Here is an 18,285-nt window from a genome sequence, read left to right on the forward strand (position 1 = left end):
TAGCACGCCACGCCAATTGTCATATAGTTAGCATGGCTGAGTGTAAAACCCAACCAAATTAATGAATTGCAGCTATGCAGGTACAGTCATCAACAGAGTGGATCTAATTACACAGTGCATATCGGCCTGCTGTCTGCCATTGTCCCAGGTCAGTCCCCCGACTACCAGCAGCACAGGCCCAACACCTGGCTCTCCACAGTGGAAGAACAGGCTGTTTGGTAGACTACGCCTCAACTTTGCATGCCATATGTACAACCTTAATAAAGGTTATCAATCGCTCTATAAGCTTTCACACCATGGACTGTATATGAGAGCTCAACAAAATGATGCAACAGGCATTTAGAAGGTCTTTGAAGGGATAAATAATGCATGTTGGTTTTTTGGAAAAGGTTTGCTCTCCACCGCCAGCCACCTCCCTCCATCAACACCCACTCTCATTCTTTCTCTGATTATCATCCTCTCTGTTTCTTTCTCCAGGTGGATGCCTTAAACCATGAGTGTTCTGGGACCTCCGTCGAGGCAAGCCAAGTGAGTGTCGCACACATTCCTGCGTCCCCCCACATATTAATCTTTGTGTTATGCTGAGTTACTGTCACACATGCGCGAGAGAATCACTAACCCAGTATGCAGAAGGTGGTGTGGGTCAGGGACCTCGGGCACAAAGCGGCTCTGTTGAGAATTGTTTGCATTTGCCTGGGTTTTCCTTGCTCTAGCCTCCCTCCATGCCCCACACACCTCCTTTTTCCCTCCCCCCTCTCCCTTTTCCACTCTCCCTCTCTCTCCCTGGCTGGTCCATATGCTCAGAATCTCAGGCTAATCTCATCCAGTGCTGGCCAGTCTGCTCTCTGAATACATCACTCCTATTGTGTGGTACTTGCGTTTATGAGAAGGGACAGCGTGGGTGATTCAGAGGGTTTGTGACACTGACGTCCAGAGGTGGAGGGGTGAGGATGAAGAACATGCAGCGTAACCCCGTCTCCTCTTCTTGTCATTGTAGTGGAGTGGCCAGATCGGACAGCAAGATCAGCGCCAAGGCCCTCTACGGTAAGTGACTGCATGGAAGTGTGAAGGGAGGTTGCTGCCTTGTTAGAAGGATAATTTAATGGTTTGACCTGTTTTCAAGACTTTGCCTTTACATGCTCTTCACCTGTAATGACTTCTGCCCTTGTTTCTGTGGCATGAGTCACTACTGACGGTTTACAGTGTAGAGTTTATTGAGTCATTTAGGAGATTATACACTCTTTATTGTTAAGGAATAGTTCTGTTTAAAAGTATTTTCTTCAACACCCAATAGTATTTCTATTCTTAAAGGCAGATAATATTCTATATTTTTCTAAAATCCTAGGAGAACAAACTTGATTTATTCTTCTAATACATATTTCCTCTGTCATCAAAGCCTGATTGTTGACCTTCACTGTCGTCTATAAATGAGCCACTCTGTTGCTGTGAGAGGAACAATGAATCTGCAGCACCGTAGTTAATTTTGAGTCAATCCCACATACACCGTCCTGGTGCTGTTTATATTCTCTCGCACCAAATCTGTATAAATCCGCAATTATTAATAAAAGAATAATCCCCAACAAAAATGCTATTGCTAAAAACTACAGAACCCAGTTGTTTTCATTTATGAAGAAATCAGCTATAGCATATTTGAGACTCGTTTTTTTCCTTCGATTTTGCATCTGCGCAAATCAGCCTTTTCATTTGATACCTTTCCAAACAGTCGTAGTCAAGCTGTGTAGATCAGCACATTCAATTTGCTATGCAAATGACTGTCAGGAAATCCAACTCCCTCATGCTGCAGATTATTGCTGCGGCCTTGCTGGACTATCACAGTCCTCTCCCCAGAACAAACACGCACAGTGATAAGAGGAGGCCAAGGTCCTGCTGAGGGGCCCCGTCGTGCTCAGGCTGTTGATACCTCTGTTGGACGCTGAGGGACACGGGAGGGAGGCCGGGCTCCTGAAGGGAATTTGAGTTTCCAGCTCTGTGCCTGCACAGCAAGCAAGCAGGGATTTGTTGTCAGTCTTTTGGTTGGTTGTCTGCACTTTGTAGTCACGTTTGGTGCAGATGTATATTTATATTGTCTTTTAGTCTTTTGTGGAGACTTTGAATTGAAGAATATGCTTGAATGGTCAGGCTCTAATCTGTCATGTCTCTGGTAAAACTCAATAATACAGTTATGGCATGTCACTAGCTGTTGCATACTTGTGCTAGAGTGTATATGTGTGTGTGTGTCTGAAATGTGCAGGGTGTGCCTGTTTTTAACGTGTGGTTGGAACAGGGTGCGGATGCCCGTGTTTTGCAGGTGAATAAAAGATGCATTGAAAAGTGCAAAGGAAGAGGCGGACTCACTCTCCGCGCTGCCTCAGACATTAGCTCACTGGCTCCTGCTAGCACCTCCCTCCACACTGCCAACATAGAGGAACATTGTATAGCAGATAGATATAAACCTACACTGAGGTTTGCCTGCACAACCTGCTCTCGTGCATGGCTGCACTATTCCAAATATAGCATGGCCTCAAATGACAGATGATGTATTGTAGAGATGCAGGATGTTCCCGAAGCATCTGACTGTGCACCTCGTTGTCTGTGAGGTACTTTTGTGCTGTAAGTCCACAGGACCCACCCACTCCTGTGATTCCTGTGAAATACCCCACCGTGTGTGTGACGAGGCTGTGCTGTTTTTCATTGGCTCGTCGCATCTTGTGTGGCAGATGGTCACGCTACCTTCTCACTAAAGGATGACAGCAGCATGCCTGTCCTCCCGAACCACAGAGGCAGGAGAGTGCACAATGTTGTTGTGAACCATCCATAACAGTGGAGATATTTGGATAGATAAAGGTCTGTTGCTGAGTAAACATAGAGGAACAACAGCAGAAGTCCCAGCTCAACATCCCTTTTGCAAAACTCCCCATCCTACACACAGTGCAGGGCTGCACAAAGCAGATGCAAATAATGCACAGGTCCTCCCACCTGATCTGTTATCAGCAGTTCTGGTTGTAGAGCAGAGACATCCTACATCGGATTCATCACCCCTGGACTTCAGACCATCCGACAGCTTTCTTGAGTTTCTTGGTTTGTGGTTGAGGAGCATGTTTATGTCAGGTAAAATGCGTTTGGGTTGTGAGACTGAATTAACAGGTGTGTTTTGTCTTTGATATTGTCAAGCTCTTCTGTTTTTTCTTTAAAGTCTGGATGAAATTCGAATGAATGTCTGTGATAGATCCAATAGTTCTAGTGTAATTCCAGTTATCAGTGGCTGTACTTTACAAAATGATGGTTTGGCCTCTTACTCTTCCTGATAGACAAATACATGATGTTAACTAGTATTCATTTGTTTAGTTTTAGAAAGCAACTGTGTGGTAGATCAGACTGGGAGGTTTGTTTATATGATACGTTTGGTGACTTAATCTTTGTGGAAACCACAGGACTCTTCCAAAACGCGTATTTTGACTTATTCATTATGCCTTTTTGGGCGATACAGGATTTTATTGTTTTTGTTAATGAAATTACAGAAGCAAAAAGATTCAGTTACATGGCCTTGTATCAAAATGTTTTACTGCCTTTCTTTGGGGTTGAGTCACGTTAAATATCATGTCTCAGTTTGTTTAAAGGGCAGTTATTCGGAGGTCAGATTGTCCGATTGATCTAGGCTATGCCAAGCCGCTATGTTTATCACTGGTCATTGACTCTGGAGAGCCCTGAAGATCTGCCCAGCCGCCTGCTAAGTGGCTCTTATTGCAAGCTGTTGCAGCACTGTGAATTGATTGGCGTAAATGTCAGTCCATTAATAAGACATGGGGCGAGCTCACCTTTCAGTACGACACTTGACGCTTGTGTTTCGCCTGTGTTGAGCCAAGCAGGAAGGAATCAGCAGAGAGGAAATAGCAGGAACACGCTTGCGTCATTTGGGCAGCGGCAGCGGTTGCATACATAAAACTGCTGGGAACATGGAAGAGGCCGAGCTCTATGAAGCATGTTCAAGTCACACTAAATCATCAATAAATAAATATTAGGATATTTAGAGGCTTGGCACATATGGGTTCAGGGTTATACAAACAGCAGAACTTTTGTGTCACAGGCACCAAAAAGCACATAAAGTGAAATGTGGCTGAATGTCTGTATGGAGAGAGAACGCCTTTGCTGCATCAAAATGTTGACTCTATTGGGTGGGGGACATAAAGAGACCTGATATGAATCTGGAGTTGATAAGAACATGCTCTCATTTAACCGTAATTGTTACCTGCAGACTATTCAGCCGGTAAATAGGTCAATGAACACACTGGCACACTCATTTAACAGCGGCCTGTTTGAAGACAATGGTCCCAGCCAACAGTACACGCAGTGCTGTCAACAATTCCAATGGAATTTAATTTCAAATAGAGTGTTTCCAAATGACTTTACAACTTTTAACAGGTCACCATTTGAAATGTATTCTTCTAATATATATTTTTTTGCATGTGGCAACCTCCGGTGCTGAGAAAACCTGCAGTACCTCAAATGGCCACTGGCTGACATTAAAAGCAAGTCAATCTTCATGAACTACATGTTAAAATACCCAACTTTACAGCAGAAGTAAACAGTAATGTGGGGTACAAACTATTGTTTCTGTCTCTATATGTAATTTATATTATATATAATATTACTATAATATATAACTCACCCGTTTACATTATATTTAGACTTAAAGTTCTGTTATCAGCTGTCTTTTTTTCCAAGACCGGTCAAGACCAATGCTGCCGGTATATCACTAAATTGCGTGTGTATTGTCTGATTTATTTGTTGATGCCATTACTGCGATAAGATATAAAATGTCCTGCTTCAAATGCAACCAATAATGTGACTCATTTATAATTAGACTTTTTTTGTCAACGCTACCGGCTGTCCGGTAGACCGGAGAACGCTTTGGCTGTCTGGGAAGAAGTGTGTATACCTAGAAGCACACAGCAGGACTGGGACTCCCACTGGTCTGGTCCGTGACTGGAACGTGGCCTGCCTTTGTCTTGACTTGGTCTCAACCCGTCAAAGTCTTGTTTTCTCATTCTTGATATACACTCTGGTCTTGGTCATGACTTCATTTTGGTTTAATACTGCACTTACATTCACCAGGTGGACAGAAATAAATCTCCAAATGAATGATAATGTTGCTCCGTAACTGCCAGATGTGTAAATAAGCAACTGTTTGCTCGCAGGTTCCCCATACGAACTTAATAGGTGATAATATATCAATGTTGTGTAAATTCTGGATTTTTTTAGGGAGGACTAGATGCACTTTTTAAAGTGTGCAAGTAGTTTAGAAAATGTTAGTTTGTGAACAGGCAAAGCGTTATTATTCAGAGCAGAGTATTGTATGTCTTCAAATATGTCTAGACTGAATCTTTATTGTATGAATTTGTGTGTTGACATTGGTTTAATCTAAATGACTGGTAGCACTGACAAAAAAATATTGCCATGCCCCTATTTAAGGTACTCTCACCTGCGTTACTATTTCAAAGGTTTGTTCTAAAACTGAGAAAATGCCAGGCTAAATCCATAGCACATTGAGCAACTCTTAGCGGCTGTTGAGAAGTAGTACTATTGATCTTTGACCCTGCAGTAAATCGGCACCTGTAATTGGTGCACTGGATGTAGCAAGATATTATGTGAGCCTGGCCAGCACATATTGTAGGGGTCAAAATCAAGTCACACTCTTTGATATGAGATTCAATAATTAACTTCTCAGATAGTTGTGTTCATTTGATTTGCCTTATGGCAAATTTAAACTCTTAAATCCAAAGCCATCAACGTTTATTGCACTATTGTTTTATACACTGTAAAACACTATTTACTATTCATTTAAAATGTTTGTGAATATTGAACAAATAAAACATAAAAAAAACGCCCCACAAGTTACGTATTCTTGTTACTTCCTTATTGCTCTGCTGGTCTTTACAGCTTGCACACTAGTGTTTTGTTTCAGCTGTTCTCTCTGCTGAAACGGGCAACATGTGGAGTTTAGGTCAGTGTCACTGCTGGTTACATAAAAGATTTACACTAAGGCAAGACTTGGATTGTCAGTTTTTCACTTTTGGTGCTTTTGTTTTCTTATCAACAGAACAGAGGAAGAAATACTCCAACTCCAATTATATCATGCATGAGACGTCGCAGTATCATGTTGAGGTAAGAACTGCTCCATTTGTTTATCTGAAAAATAAAGCAAAATATATGTAGAAGTAGAAAGCTTTGCAAAATATTTTAAACTTAACCAGTGCATATTTAATTAATATTGTTACAAAGGCTGGAAGGTAATCAGTGTGAGAGGCTCTTTAACACACTTTACCTTATTTTAAGTTTTAAAATATTGTTTGTACTCATTAAAGTTAAATTAAGAGTTACCGTTTAATAGTTTCCTGTACATTGCTCTCTGAATCCCTATTATCTATTATTAAAATGTTTGATTTACTTTTTTAGATACTTTTCTGCATCTTTAATTTGTAGCATGTGGTACCTGTTCACCTGACTTGTGACTGGGGAGGTAAATAAAGACCTAGGAGAAAACATACAAAAATGCAATAAAAATAGAATACAGATACAATTTTAAAATATTTATAAAATAATTTTAATCAGCTGAGGAATTTTTCTTAACTTTTCCAAATTGTTCCTGTCACACATATACAAAATTCAAGCCAGGTTTAAAAGAAAAAAAAGATAAAAAGGTCATGATTTTTTTTTTTAAGTCACTGAACCTCACTCATGGGAAAAACAAGATAAAAGAAACTCACTTAGTCTTAATGTTATGTATTGTTCTTTTAGGCAGAGATAAACGCTGACAGTTAATCTCTTGAGTATTATTTCAAGAGTCCATTCATATATTATAAAACCCTTTCATAATAAAGCAATCAGGCCTATGATTGCAGCAGTCGGAAGCTGGTGATGGGGAGTCTTAGTCTAACACATGCTTTATAGGTCAGGGATGGTGAACTATGTCCTTTGTCCGTGCGGTAGGATTTCTCTAAATGCTTCGCTGTTATCACACATGGGCAGGTAGTCTCAGATAAGAGCCCCGCTGGCGGCCGCTGCATGCAGAGAAAGCCATGGAAGTGGTAATATTGCAGCTTTGATATCAGATAAAACAAGTAATTCCCTCAGTTAAGTATTGCTGTCAGCTGAAGGCATCATGAAGAATCTTCAAGTTAAGTAGTTTTACAGATAATATAAGAAGAAGAAGAAGAATACAGGTCTAAATATACAGTAAAGCACAGAACAGGGACAGTGTTAGAAACAGTTGTGGAATGGGAAATATCCTTATTTTCTTTCTTGCTGGGAGTTAATGAGAAAATTAGTACCTTTCATGCCTGTATGTTCCATATGAAGCTGGAGTAAGCAGCTGGTTAGCTTAGCTTAGCATGTGTGTGAACAGACGGCAAACTGCCAGCTTGGCTCGGTACACAGGTAACAATCTACCTAGCAGCTCCTCTAAAGCACAGTATTTAACACTTTATATCTCTTTTCTTTCAGAAATCTCAAAAAACAACATGTTGTGTGCCGGACTATTTTGTGTCTGGGAGCGGTTCCAACTAGACTTGTTTTTACACTTACATTTCGTACCGCTGAAACAACCAAGATAGTACATGTTAATTTTTGGGCTTTAGAGATGACAGTATCCAGATTTTATGTCAACTTTGGATAACGTTGCCAGTTTTAATGCTGAGCTAGCATAACTGGCTGCTGACGGTGTCGTTTTTCTCATCTCTCTCTCTGCAAGAAAACAAATAAGTCTTTTTCCCAAATTGTCAAACTATTACCTTAACACAGCCAGTTAACTAAAACAGTCTGTATTTCAGAATAACATCAACATACCTTTCCTACTTTCCATACAGCCATTGTTTTTCCACACCAGGTCACCAGGTCATAGTCCCCTTACAATCAAAAATCTTACCCTTCATTTACCAACTCACTGTTTTCTACTCAGCATCTCTCCACGTTCATTATGGACAAGACAGAGTCCATTACCACGGTGGACGATGCCGTCAAGAAACTAGTCCTTCTGGACACAAAAGACAAAATCTGGACCCAGGAGATGCTCCTGCAGGTCACCGACAAGGCGGTCAGGCTGCTGGACTGTGACACACAGGTACAGCTTCACATCCGTCCACACATCATTAAATTGTGTTAGCATGTAATACACGTCACATTTAAAGGCACTGGTTTGTGTTTGGGATCTACAGCATCACACACTATAAAGCATGGACTGTATGGAGTATGGACTGTTTTGATACAGTGTTTTTAGAGTTAAAAGTAAGGACATATTGGCCTTCGACGGTTAGCTTAGCTTAGCATAAAGACTAGAAGCAAGCAGAGACAGCAAGCCTGGCTTGGTCCAAAGATAACTAAATCAAACAGCACTCCACATAGATCCACAAGTTATTGTTTTTTTTTACACTTTTGCATTTATTGGACAGAGCCAGGCCAATTCCAGTCTTTGTGCTAAGCTAAGCAGCTGCTTGTGGTCTCTTCACATTTGCTATGCAGATAGGAGAGTGGTATTAATTCTCTCATCACTTTTTGAGGACTATTTGTAGTATTGTTTTATCATACTCAGGCCCTCTCATATAGTATCTTGCTTTTTCTCTTCCTCCACCTCCTCCCTTTTAACTATTCCTTTGTTGTGCTCCTGCAGGAAGAGTTGGAGAACTTCCCTCTCCCCACCATCCACATGAGTCAAGCGGTCCTGAATCAGACACGTTACCCCTCCGTCCTCCTGCTCGTGTGCCAGGACAACGAGCAGCACAAACCCGACATCCACTTCTTCCACTGCGACGAGGTGGAGGTGAGTCTGTTTAAATGATGCAGGCTTGGCTCAGTTTGCATCGTTTATCGTTTGTGCATGATTGGCTGGCTTTGTGTTTTATGTCATTCGTAAATCCAAGCTGCTGTTGTTGGAGCGCCAGGTCAGATTTCAAGTGCTGTTGGTGGCAGTGTGCTTGTGTGTATCCTTTTACATTTTTGTTGCAGCTTTGTTCAGCGAAATTTTCTCAGGGGAAGATCAATCCCTGAAAGGATGTAATACTATAACTTGTTGTAAAGACAATACCTCTCAATAGTTCAGAATCACAAGGCTACTAGTAAGTTCAAAGAAATAGTTTACAAGAAATGTTGGCTCATAAACACTGTACAGGGTTGGAGGACCTGAATATGACCTTTGGATTATCGCATATTGCTTACTTCTTTTGTCTTCATTGAAACAATGCTAAGTGAATGAGGAGTTTCGTTTCTATCAAAGTGCTGACGCTTCAGTTATTCAATGTGGAGAAAGAATAAAACAAAACATATATGATATGGATTATATGCTACTCCAATGCATTAAACTGCAAACTTTCATAATTAAATTTGGCATGGCAGTATTGCAATTGGATCTAGACTCTAGATCGGTAACTCTGGCTGCCAGTGAAACTGCTTTCAACCTTAAAACTCCACCACCATACAGTTTGTGAAGTTTGACTCTGTATGTCTCTCCTCACTTTCTTCAGGCGGAGATGGTTCATGCGGATATAGACAGTGCCATTGGAGATAACAAGCATGGAAAGAAAATGAGGCTTCAGACTCTGAAGTGAGAACAGTGCTGCAGCAGAAACACACACACCTTGCAGTCAAATACACATCGAAGGAGGCGACAGACTTCTAATTAGTAGTTAGCTAACTTGATGTTAGATTTCTGAAGGTCTCAATGCCTCCTCCTCGTCCTCCAGGGTGAACCAAGAGAAAATGAAGCATCACAGAGAAACTATCCTTCCGCCCTCGGCCCCTAAGGGCCCCTCACCTGCTGCGAAGGGACGCGTGGCAGCCATGAACCCGCAGGGTGAGAATACACAGACTGCACATGCACTCAAAATAAATCTCTTCTCACATGCACAGCTCACATTTAAAAAATGTTTAAGTTGGAATTGGCATGAGCTTTTTTTGTGTTTACATGTAGATCGACAAGCCTCCAGAAAAAATGACACAGAGTCACATGAACAACTGGCACAACGCATCGAGAAGGATTTGGTGAGTGTTTTTATCCACACTGACGCCTGCCATTACATTACACAGCTCCTTTCACTGGCTCATGGCGCTATGTTCTTTAAGCTAAACCCGAGGGTTTGTCTCCCTCAGCAAATCCTCAATTGTTCCCTGGATGACATCGAGATCTTTGTGGCGCGGCTGCAAAAGGCATCGGATGCCTTTTCTCAGCTCAACCAGCGCAACAAGAGTAAGAAGAATAAGAAGAAAGGACCAGCAGGTCTGTCTCCCTTTCTTCTTCTGTGGTGGCACGAATGCAGTGACAATATGCTTATATTGCTCACATTGCCATGTTTTTGTGTTCTGTTAAGTAACACAATACTCATTACTCAACTGTCATAACTGATGTCATATTAATACTTCTTATCCACTGCCTGGGAAAGCTAAACTGATGTATTTCTGTCATGTTAAAATGTTAAAATTATTATCAGTGTGCTTTTGTCTGTCTGTTATTATGTCAAACAATATTGGCATACCAAAAGCAAGCAATAGTTAAACTATGCATGGAGGTTGCCTTGAGATGCAGATTAGATGAGTCAAATTTTTTTTTTATTGAAACCATCTATGGACTGAAATTGTATTTGCAGATAATTATAACAAAGTTTTTGCTAAGTAATATTACAGTAACATGTCGCTGAGTAATGTTTTACCAACCAACACTGGCACTGTGTGTGTGATGCTGTGTTTTTATGTCAACACACCTTGTTTCCATCGCAGCCAGACATTCTTTACATACATGCATGTGATGTGTTGTTTTCTATGTGCCTGTGACGCACAATCTGTGTTGCTTTTACACAAAGCTTTTGGTAGTAAGTAACACAACGTGTGTGTTTTCCCCGAGTACACAGACAAACGAGCTGAAAATGATGTATTCTCTTTCCAGAGAATCAGTTTCTCAACTTTGGGGTCAGATTCCCATATCGGGTCATGTTGATCCAAACGTTTCAAATATATATTATATGAATATAATTATATAAAGTTAAATCAGTAGGTCTATGCCCAAATTCCCATTACATGATTCTGGTTTCTGGGGTTGTGAGAATGTTGAGACCTTCTGGGTCACAAGTTGAGAAACACTGATGTAACACATTCTTTCTTACACTTTAATCTCTGGTCAAGGTGATTTGTTTTTAAATGCAGAACTGTTTACTAACTAACCATTATTGCACTGCTTGCCTTTATTTAACTGACAAAAATACAATGTCTATGAACTGTGGCCAGAAAGTGAATCCTGTGTTCTGTCTGTGATATGTGTGTATGGAGGGCTGGTAACTCTGGAGTCTGTGTGTGGTCATTGTTGCTCTGGTTGTTTATAGAGGGCATGCTGACCCTGCGTGCCAAGCCCCCCTCTGAAGCAGAGTTCATTGATAGCCTGCAGAAACTGAAGCTGGCCCTCAACCTCTTGGTGAGATATCACAGCTCCTAACCTCTCCTCAGTCATCACTTGTCCTCTGTTCACCACCTTCTCACTGTGTATTTGTCATGGTGCCCCCTGCAGGGCAAACTGAAGAAACACATACAAAATCCAAGTGCGTCTGAGCTGGTTCATTTCCTCTTCGGCCCCCTGGAGCTGGTAAGAGCTATACATCTGTTCAGAGTGTGTCAGATACAGATGTGGATGAAGGGTATTACAGGTGATGCCATCATCTTTTGTGAACGCTAACGATATTCATCCATTCAAAATAAGTTCTCCATGTAATTGAATACCCTCAATGTTGACTGAGCCCTGCCTAACATTGTTGCCATCAGACGTTCCTCTTATTGTGTTGATTTTTTCTGCCACCACGCCCCTTGCCGCTTTGCTAAACTCTCACCAGACTGGAGCAACGTGGCTTTCAGCTCTGACTCAGGTGCAGCCAGATTTACATAGTGCATGTTTCCGACCCTGCACTTTTCGGCCGCACCTTTGACACTGCTGGATAGAAACTCAGCTGTGACGAGGCTCTTCCAGTTGATAATGTGCAGTTATCTCGGGGCACATTTGATTTGCTTGATAAGGTTGAGAAAAAGCCAGAGCAGTAATATTTAAAGTGTGGGCCCACGGCCTCTCGCTGTTCTTAATAATCAACATGCAGCAGCTTTAGATACACGTGTTGTTTTACAATGTAGATAAGGTGCAGAGCTTTCTGATGCATTTCATCCATATTTTATTCAGGGTGCGGTTTATTGCTTTTCATTTATTACTTTCATGTCATCTGAAAACAATAAAGCATCTTCAGATTAAACAGCAAACCTATTTAGTTTTGTTTCATTTCTTCAGTGGACACTAGACACAAAACCTCAACATTATTTGATGATTGGCTAAAATGTTTTTGGAGTATCGAGTAGTGAAAACGTTCTAGTATCGAAATTGGCACTTAATGTTTGGTATATAACATATCTATCTACATAAACATTGCTAAAAAGTTAACTTCTGAATGCGTCCACAGGTGCTGCAGAGCTGTGGAAGTCCTGAACTTGTGCGTTCCGTAATCTCCCCTCACCTCTCCAAAGACACGGTCGACTTCCTGCGGGGACACCTCACCCCCAAAGAGATGACCATCTTTGAGCTCCTGGGGGATGGATGGACCAAACCTAGGTACATAAACGGCTGCATTTAAATAGCACGTTTATCCAAAGCAAGTCACAATTTACCTCTCAAATTACACACCCGGTCACACACTGACGACATGCAAAATGCTTAACCGGACCATCTGGAGCAATCGAGAGCTCAGTGGATTATTTTGACTGTCTCTTTCTGTACAGATGAGTAGCTTAAAGGTCACATTTTCACTATCCCGTTGCTCCTGTTGCAGAGCGGAGTGGCCCAGAGATCAGTGTGCGCCTCCTTATCGCCCTAAGTTTCGTAATGGCTGGGAGCCGCCGTTGGAGCTCCTCAGAACGGCCCCATGGGAAACAGAGGGACCCACAGGCCCACTGGGGTCTCCCACCAGCCCCGATTACAGAAAACACTCAGCTGAAGACGTAAGGAACTTGTTTGTTGGCTACTGTCTGTGAATGCGCCGCCCATTACAGGTCCCAAGACCTGAACATGTAACAATCTGTCTGCTTTTTCAGTATTATAGAACACATTCCTCAAGCTCGTCAAATGGGTAAGTAATGAAGTCCTTCACAAACTTCCACACGTGTCAAAAAACATGTCTCAGTGTAATGAGCGGATACCATGTGTCTTAACAGGTCCTACAATGGGATGCCCCCCACTCGCAAATATGCCAAAATTCGCTACCACTTTGTAGCACGGAATGCCAACGAGCTGTCAGTGCTGCAGGATGAAATCCTTGAGGTACTTTAAAAAAAATCTAAAACTAATGCAGATGTACATTGCAGCATCTGGCAGGGATGATGCAAACCCCTCCCCAGCCTTCTGAGGCAAAGACCTACATTTACATTTAAACCTATGCCGATTTGTTTCTGGAAACAAATTGTATGAATGAGCGAATGTCCAGTGTTAAACCATGAACGATCACTTCTTGCACTGAAGCAATTTCAGTGTGTTTGTGTGTTTCACAAGACTTGAGTTTAATTACAGTTAGCAGTGCTGTGGACTGAGATGTGAAACATGTCTCACAGGTGATAGAGGATGACAAACAGTGGTGGAAACTACGGAATCGCAGCGGTCAGGCCGGCTACGTCCCCGTCAACATCCTGGACGTGGTGAAGATCGAGGAGCCAGAAGCCGTCTACAACCAGGTGACCTGTTGTACTATACATGCAGTGCATTAACATTTCATTCTCTGATGAACTCGATAAACCTTTGGCTGTGTATGTGTGAGCTCTTCAAGGAAATGATTACAGCAGCAGCAATTACAGCAATACGGCAGCAAACAAATATTATCTATGTAGATATAGTGGAGTGATGTTGACTGTGGCTCGTTGGTAGAGCGTGTCATCCTGCAATCAGAGTGTCGGCACAACATGTCCTGTGGCTGCATTGATCCCAGTCTCCCCGACTCCATGTCGATGTGTCCTTGGGCAAGACACTTAACTCCAAATTGCTCCTGTAGGCTCTGCCAGCGGTGTATGAATGGTCTGTACGGTAGTGAATGAATGATAGATAGTCCTGATGGGCAGGTGGCCCCTGCTCAGGGGAGACAATCCTTCAGTTCTGATTATGGAATTTAAAACCTTTTTCTGATAGCATTGTTAAAAACTGTTATATTCATTCTGAGCCTTTTGTAGCTCTGTGGTGTAATTCTATCATTCCCACAGACATGCAGCCACAGGAAATGTTGTGTTTTGAATATACTTTTTCCAGCTTTTTTTTAATCTTTTATGTATGTCAGTTCATTCTCACTTACTTCGCCTACTACTACTAGTAGGCGTCATGATCGTTATCTCAGCTGCACAACCTCAGGTGTGTTGTCAAGAGGGGTCACGATGAATGCTGGGAAATACAATCATAAACTAAAGTATGATGTAATTAAACAGGTCAAGGTTTCTTTAACACTGCTTGTGGGGGAAACGAATGTTACTGCTGGGAATTGTTGCATCCGGGAGAAAAGTGATTAGGGCACATAAAGTAGTCCTGATAAAGAGATATTCAAGATTCAAGATATTTTTTATGTCATATGCACAGATAACATATTTTGCTGGGTCCTCCTAACACACAGAAATTACAATAAAAAGGTAAAAGATAAATAAAAATAAGGCACAACATATAGTAATAGTATTGCACAAAAATAAGGCACAAAAATGTGATGACATTATTGCACAGTGTATACAGTATTGCTCAGTGTTTAAAGTGTGATAAATAAGTAATCAGTTGAATAAAAAAACCTATATATATAAAAACAATGGATAGTATGTAAAAATCACTGTTTTAATTACTTAACCTTTTTTTCTTTTATGCAAAGCTAAATAACAATGTATAAGGAGTGTTTGCAGTCATATCATATCATAGCTTTTTGTACAATCTCTCTGCACTTGTTGTGATCCTACTCATTGTGCAGAAATACATTCCCACTCTCAACGAAAGCCTACATTCCCATGGTCACGCACTGCACATGCACGCTGCATGCAGGTTCAACAACACCCTGCAGCAGATACTGCATGCGGCTACTCTTCCTGGTTTCAAATTTTTTCACACACATTTTTTCTCTTTTGGCTCCCGGGCAAAACTCCATCAACCACCAGTGAGATGAAAGACAAACCTGTTTGTGGATTAATATCTGGTTTCTCATGAACTGTGTTTGTTTGTGTGTGTGTGCGTGTGCAGCCAGGCTACAGTACGTCACCTCCTGGTTCTCTGAGCCATGGAGACAGCTTCAACAAGGGTAGACCCAAAGACAAAAGTGAGTGAACACAAAAAAAGGGGAAGATCTGGGAACTACAGATCTCAATTGTCATAATTGCTCAATTCTGACGACTGCTGTCCTGTTTCTGTGCTGCAGTGATGGATGAGGTCAACAGTGAGTTATTGATGATGATCACTGCGAACAAAAGCCAGCCGCCCGCCAGGAAGTTCCGTGTGGAGCGACCATCCGGCAGCCATGTACCGCTCACCTTTGACTCAAGCGCAGAGCAGGTCACTGCATGGCTCAGTGCAAAAGGTTTCGCGAAACCGTAAGTCACCCACGATGTTCATCAATCCAGCAAAATAAATACACGGAGAAGTTCTCACTAAAATGACAGAAGTAGGCCAATTAAAAGCTGTATTTCTATTCCAATAGCCAGAGCTGGAAAGAGTAGCCTACTAGAACATTGTGCTTCATTAAAAGTAAAATGTACCTAAGTAAAAGTAAAAAAAGTCTGTTGTTTCTGCTGTTTTATGTTAAAATGCAGCCAACACTTTCTCTTTGGATCTACAGTGTTTTAGCAACATTAATGTCAAATGAAGAAATAGATTCATATTTTATATTGAGTAAATTAATTGAATGTTTGCAGGACTGTTGAATGTTTGGGGATCCTGACTGGAGCTCAACTCTTTTCCCTCAACAAAGAAGAACTGAAGGCGGTGTGCGGGGAAGAAGGTGGCCGTGTCTATTGCCAGGCCACCGTGCAGAAAGCACAGCTGGAGGTCGGTCATACACTTGTTTAGCACGCAAACGGTGTGCACACCTGTTACAACAAAGTTGTTTCGGTCACAGTTAGACAATAACAATATAACAATTATTTAAAAACCAACCAATGAACCGGTTCAACATGTTTGCAAAAAAAGTAAATAGTCTTGATTTGAATCATGCTCGCCGTTCTCAGCTTTCATTCTCCATCCGGGCATGTGACAACAAGCTCATACACACATATACTAGCTGTCAGCTGTCTATTGGAGTCAAAAAAAATAAATACAGGTGGAATCCAAAAGAGCTCAGAACTAACCCCCAGACAGTCAGACTGCTGAACAGCAAGCACTGTAAAACACTTTGAATAACTTTATTGTTTGCTATTGTTAATGGCCCTTATTTAGTATATAATAATAATAATAATAATAATAATAATATATATATATATATATATATATATATATATATATATATATATATATATATATATATATATATATATATTGTTAAGGGATATGAGAACCAGGGCAGGTGCATTTCATTGCTCAACTGTTAAAGTACATGACGATAAACTTGAACTTTTACTAGGCAGGATTATTATATAATTCCCCACAAGGACAATAACATAATTATAGTTATGCAGAATAAGTAAATACACAAAAATGCAATGAAGCCAAAGTGTCAACTTAGAATAAACAGTAGATGAATCTCTTTACACTATAAGTATTTTAAATATATACCCTGCAACACACCATACCATGGGTGACACTTATATTCTGTAAAAAAATGTATTACCTGTGATATTATTAATTCAATATCAAATTAACTTTTTTTAAGTTGTCGCACAAATTAGTAAATGGTGAACAGACGTTTCAAGAGAAAATACTTTTTGTATTTAATTTTTTTTTATAAACTGTGTTACTTCCAGAAGACCAGCGGGGACTCAGAGCTGCAGGAGATCATGAAGCGACGGCAGCAGAGGATCGACTCCGGCAGCAAAGACTGAGCCGGCTGAGCAGCTTGACGCTTTCAGACAATTTCACTCTCTCCAACCGCAGCAGCTTCTTCAATCAATCGTCTGCAGATTATGACCCACAGTAGAACATACTGAGATGTTCTATACATTTTTAAATGTGTATTTATTTTGTATCACCCAACGTGTGTATGTATTCCAGTGTTTTCTTTTCCTTCCTTTGGTTTTCATTGTCACATAAAATGTTGTTGTCGTATGAACAGAGGAACATATGAATCTATGCACAGTTTTCTGTGTGTGTGTGTGTGTGTGTGTGTGTGTGTGTGTGTGTGTGTGTGTGTGTGTGTGTGTGTGTGGATGGGAACATGTGTAAGCACAACATGCATGTGATGTACATATTTGTACGATCAGTGTGGTCAATGTTTATGTTCATTGCCGATATTCCAGCTGTTTATTGAATGACTAAAATAAGTAGATCTTAGCTATCACATATTTAAATCTGTGCCAGAATGTTTGACACATTTTCTGATATATATATAGCCAATTATTTTCATATTACTGTTTACCAGTATAATAAAACACACTATGTATTTCAGAAGTAGTCGCATCCTGTTGGTAACTGCAGATCAGCAGTAGGTATTAACATGAATAATGTTGCTGTTTATAATCGGAATTCAGTTTCAGAGAGAAACTGTCAATAATCTTGCATGAAGTTATTGTCAATAACTGTGAGATGCTATGATGAACGTGTCTTTATGCAGCATGATATGTTGCAGTGTAAACTGCACAGACAGGAATTATGCATTTATGATATTATGTGATAGAAAAATAATTAAATGAAGATTTAGGAAAAACATTCAAAGACGGTTGTAAATATTATGGGACAAATTGTTTAAAATTAATATTGTAAAAAAAAGAAAAAAGGTATATATTCGATATCATCTCGTTTGTTCAGAATTATTGTGTTGGTCATTGATTAATAATAGCAGAGGTGGATAAACAGTCAATACATTTCCTTTATTTTATACTGTAAGATAAGAACAAGAGTTGCAAGTAAAGAAGTAAGTTAAAATTAAGTGCAGTAACTAATTAATCCTCAATTACATGGGACTTGTAATTTGTCCGTGTAATTGTCTCATTTTATTGTTCTGCTTCACATGATAGATAATAAAAATCACTGTAAATACCTCACAATCAGTTTTCACAATTGTATATAACACCATACTTGTTGTTCGAGACACTGTAGGCAGTTCAGAGAAACCCTGTGAG

General features: G+C 40.6%; 1 protein-coding gene across 1 annotated transcript; it reads left to right on the top strand.

Annotated features, from left to right (window-relative positions):
• Nucleotides 1-477: 477 nt before the first annotated feature.
• eps8l2 (EPS8 signaling adaptor L2) lies at nucleotides 478-18,282 on the top strand. The gene is made up of 20 exons (XM_079223136.1): nucleotides 478-528; nucleotides 998-1,044; nucleotides 6,098-6,162; nucleotides 7,955-8,116; nucleotides 8,663-8,812; nucleotides 9,513-9,592; nucleotides 9,732-9,841; nucleotides 9,959-10,029; nucleotides 10,138-10,264; nucleotides 11,361-11,449; nucleotides 11,543-11,617; nucleotides 12,474-12,622; nucleotides 12,840-13,008; nucleotides 13,102-13,136; nucleotides 13,222-13,327; nucleotides 13,615-13,734; nucleotides 15,260-15,335; nucleotides 15,435-15,606; nucleotides 15,928-16,060; nucleotides 16,972-18,282. The coding sequence occupies exons 1-20, from the start codon at nucleotides 494-496 to the stop codon at nucleotides 17,047-17,049; spliced, it is 2,049 nt and encodes a 682-aa protein (XP_079079262.1). The 5' UTR covers nucleotides 478-493; the 3' UTR covers nucleotides 17,050-18,282.
• The last annotated feature ends 3 nt before the right edge of the window (nucleotides 18,283-18,285 follow it).

This window comes from Taurulus bubalis (genome assembly GCF_910589615.1).
Source record: "Taurulus bubalis genome assembly, chromosome: 9".
Classification (NCBI taxonomy): Eukaryota; Metazoa; Chordata; class Actinopteri; order Perciformes; family Cottidae; genus Taurulus; species Taurulus bubalis.

Bases quoted from the DNA above. Each gene is read 5' to 3' on its own strand.
- eps8l2 (XM_079223136.1), top strand. From the start codon at position 494: ATGAGTGTTCTGGGACCTCCGTCGAGGCAAGCCAA. The intron at 6,163-7,954 runs GTAAGAACTGCT...TTTTCTACTCAG, and splicing joins CGTCGCAGTATCATGTTGAG to CATCTCTCCACGTTCATTAT. The intron at 9,593-9,731 runs GTGAGAACAGTG...CTCGTCCTCCAG, and splicing joins ATGAGGCTTCAGACTCTGAA to GGTGAACCAAGAGAAAATGA.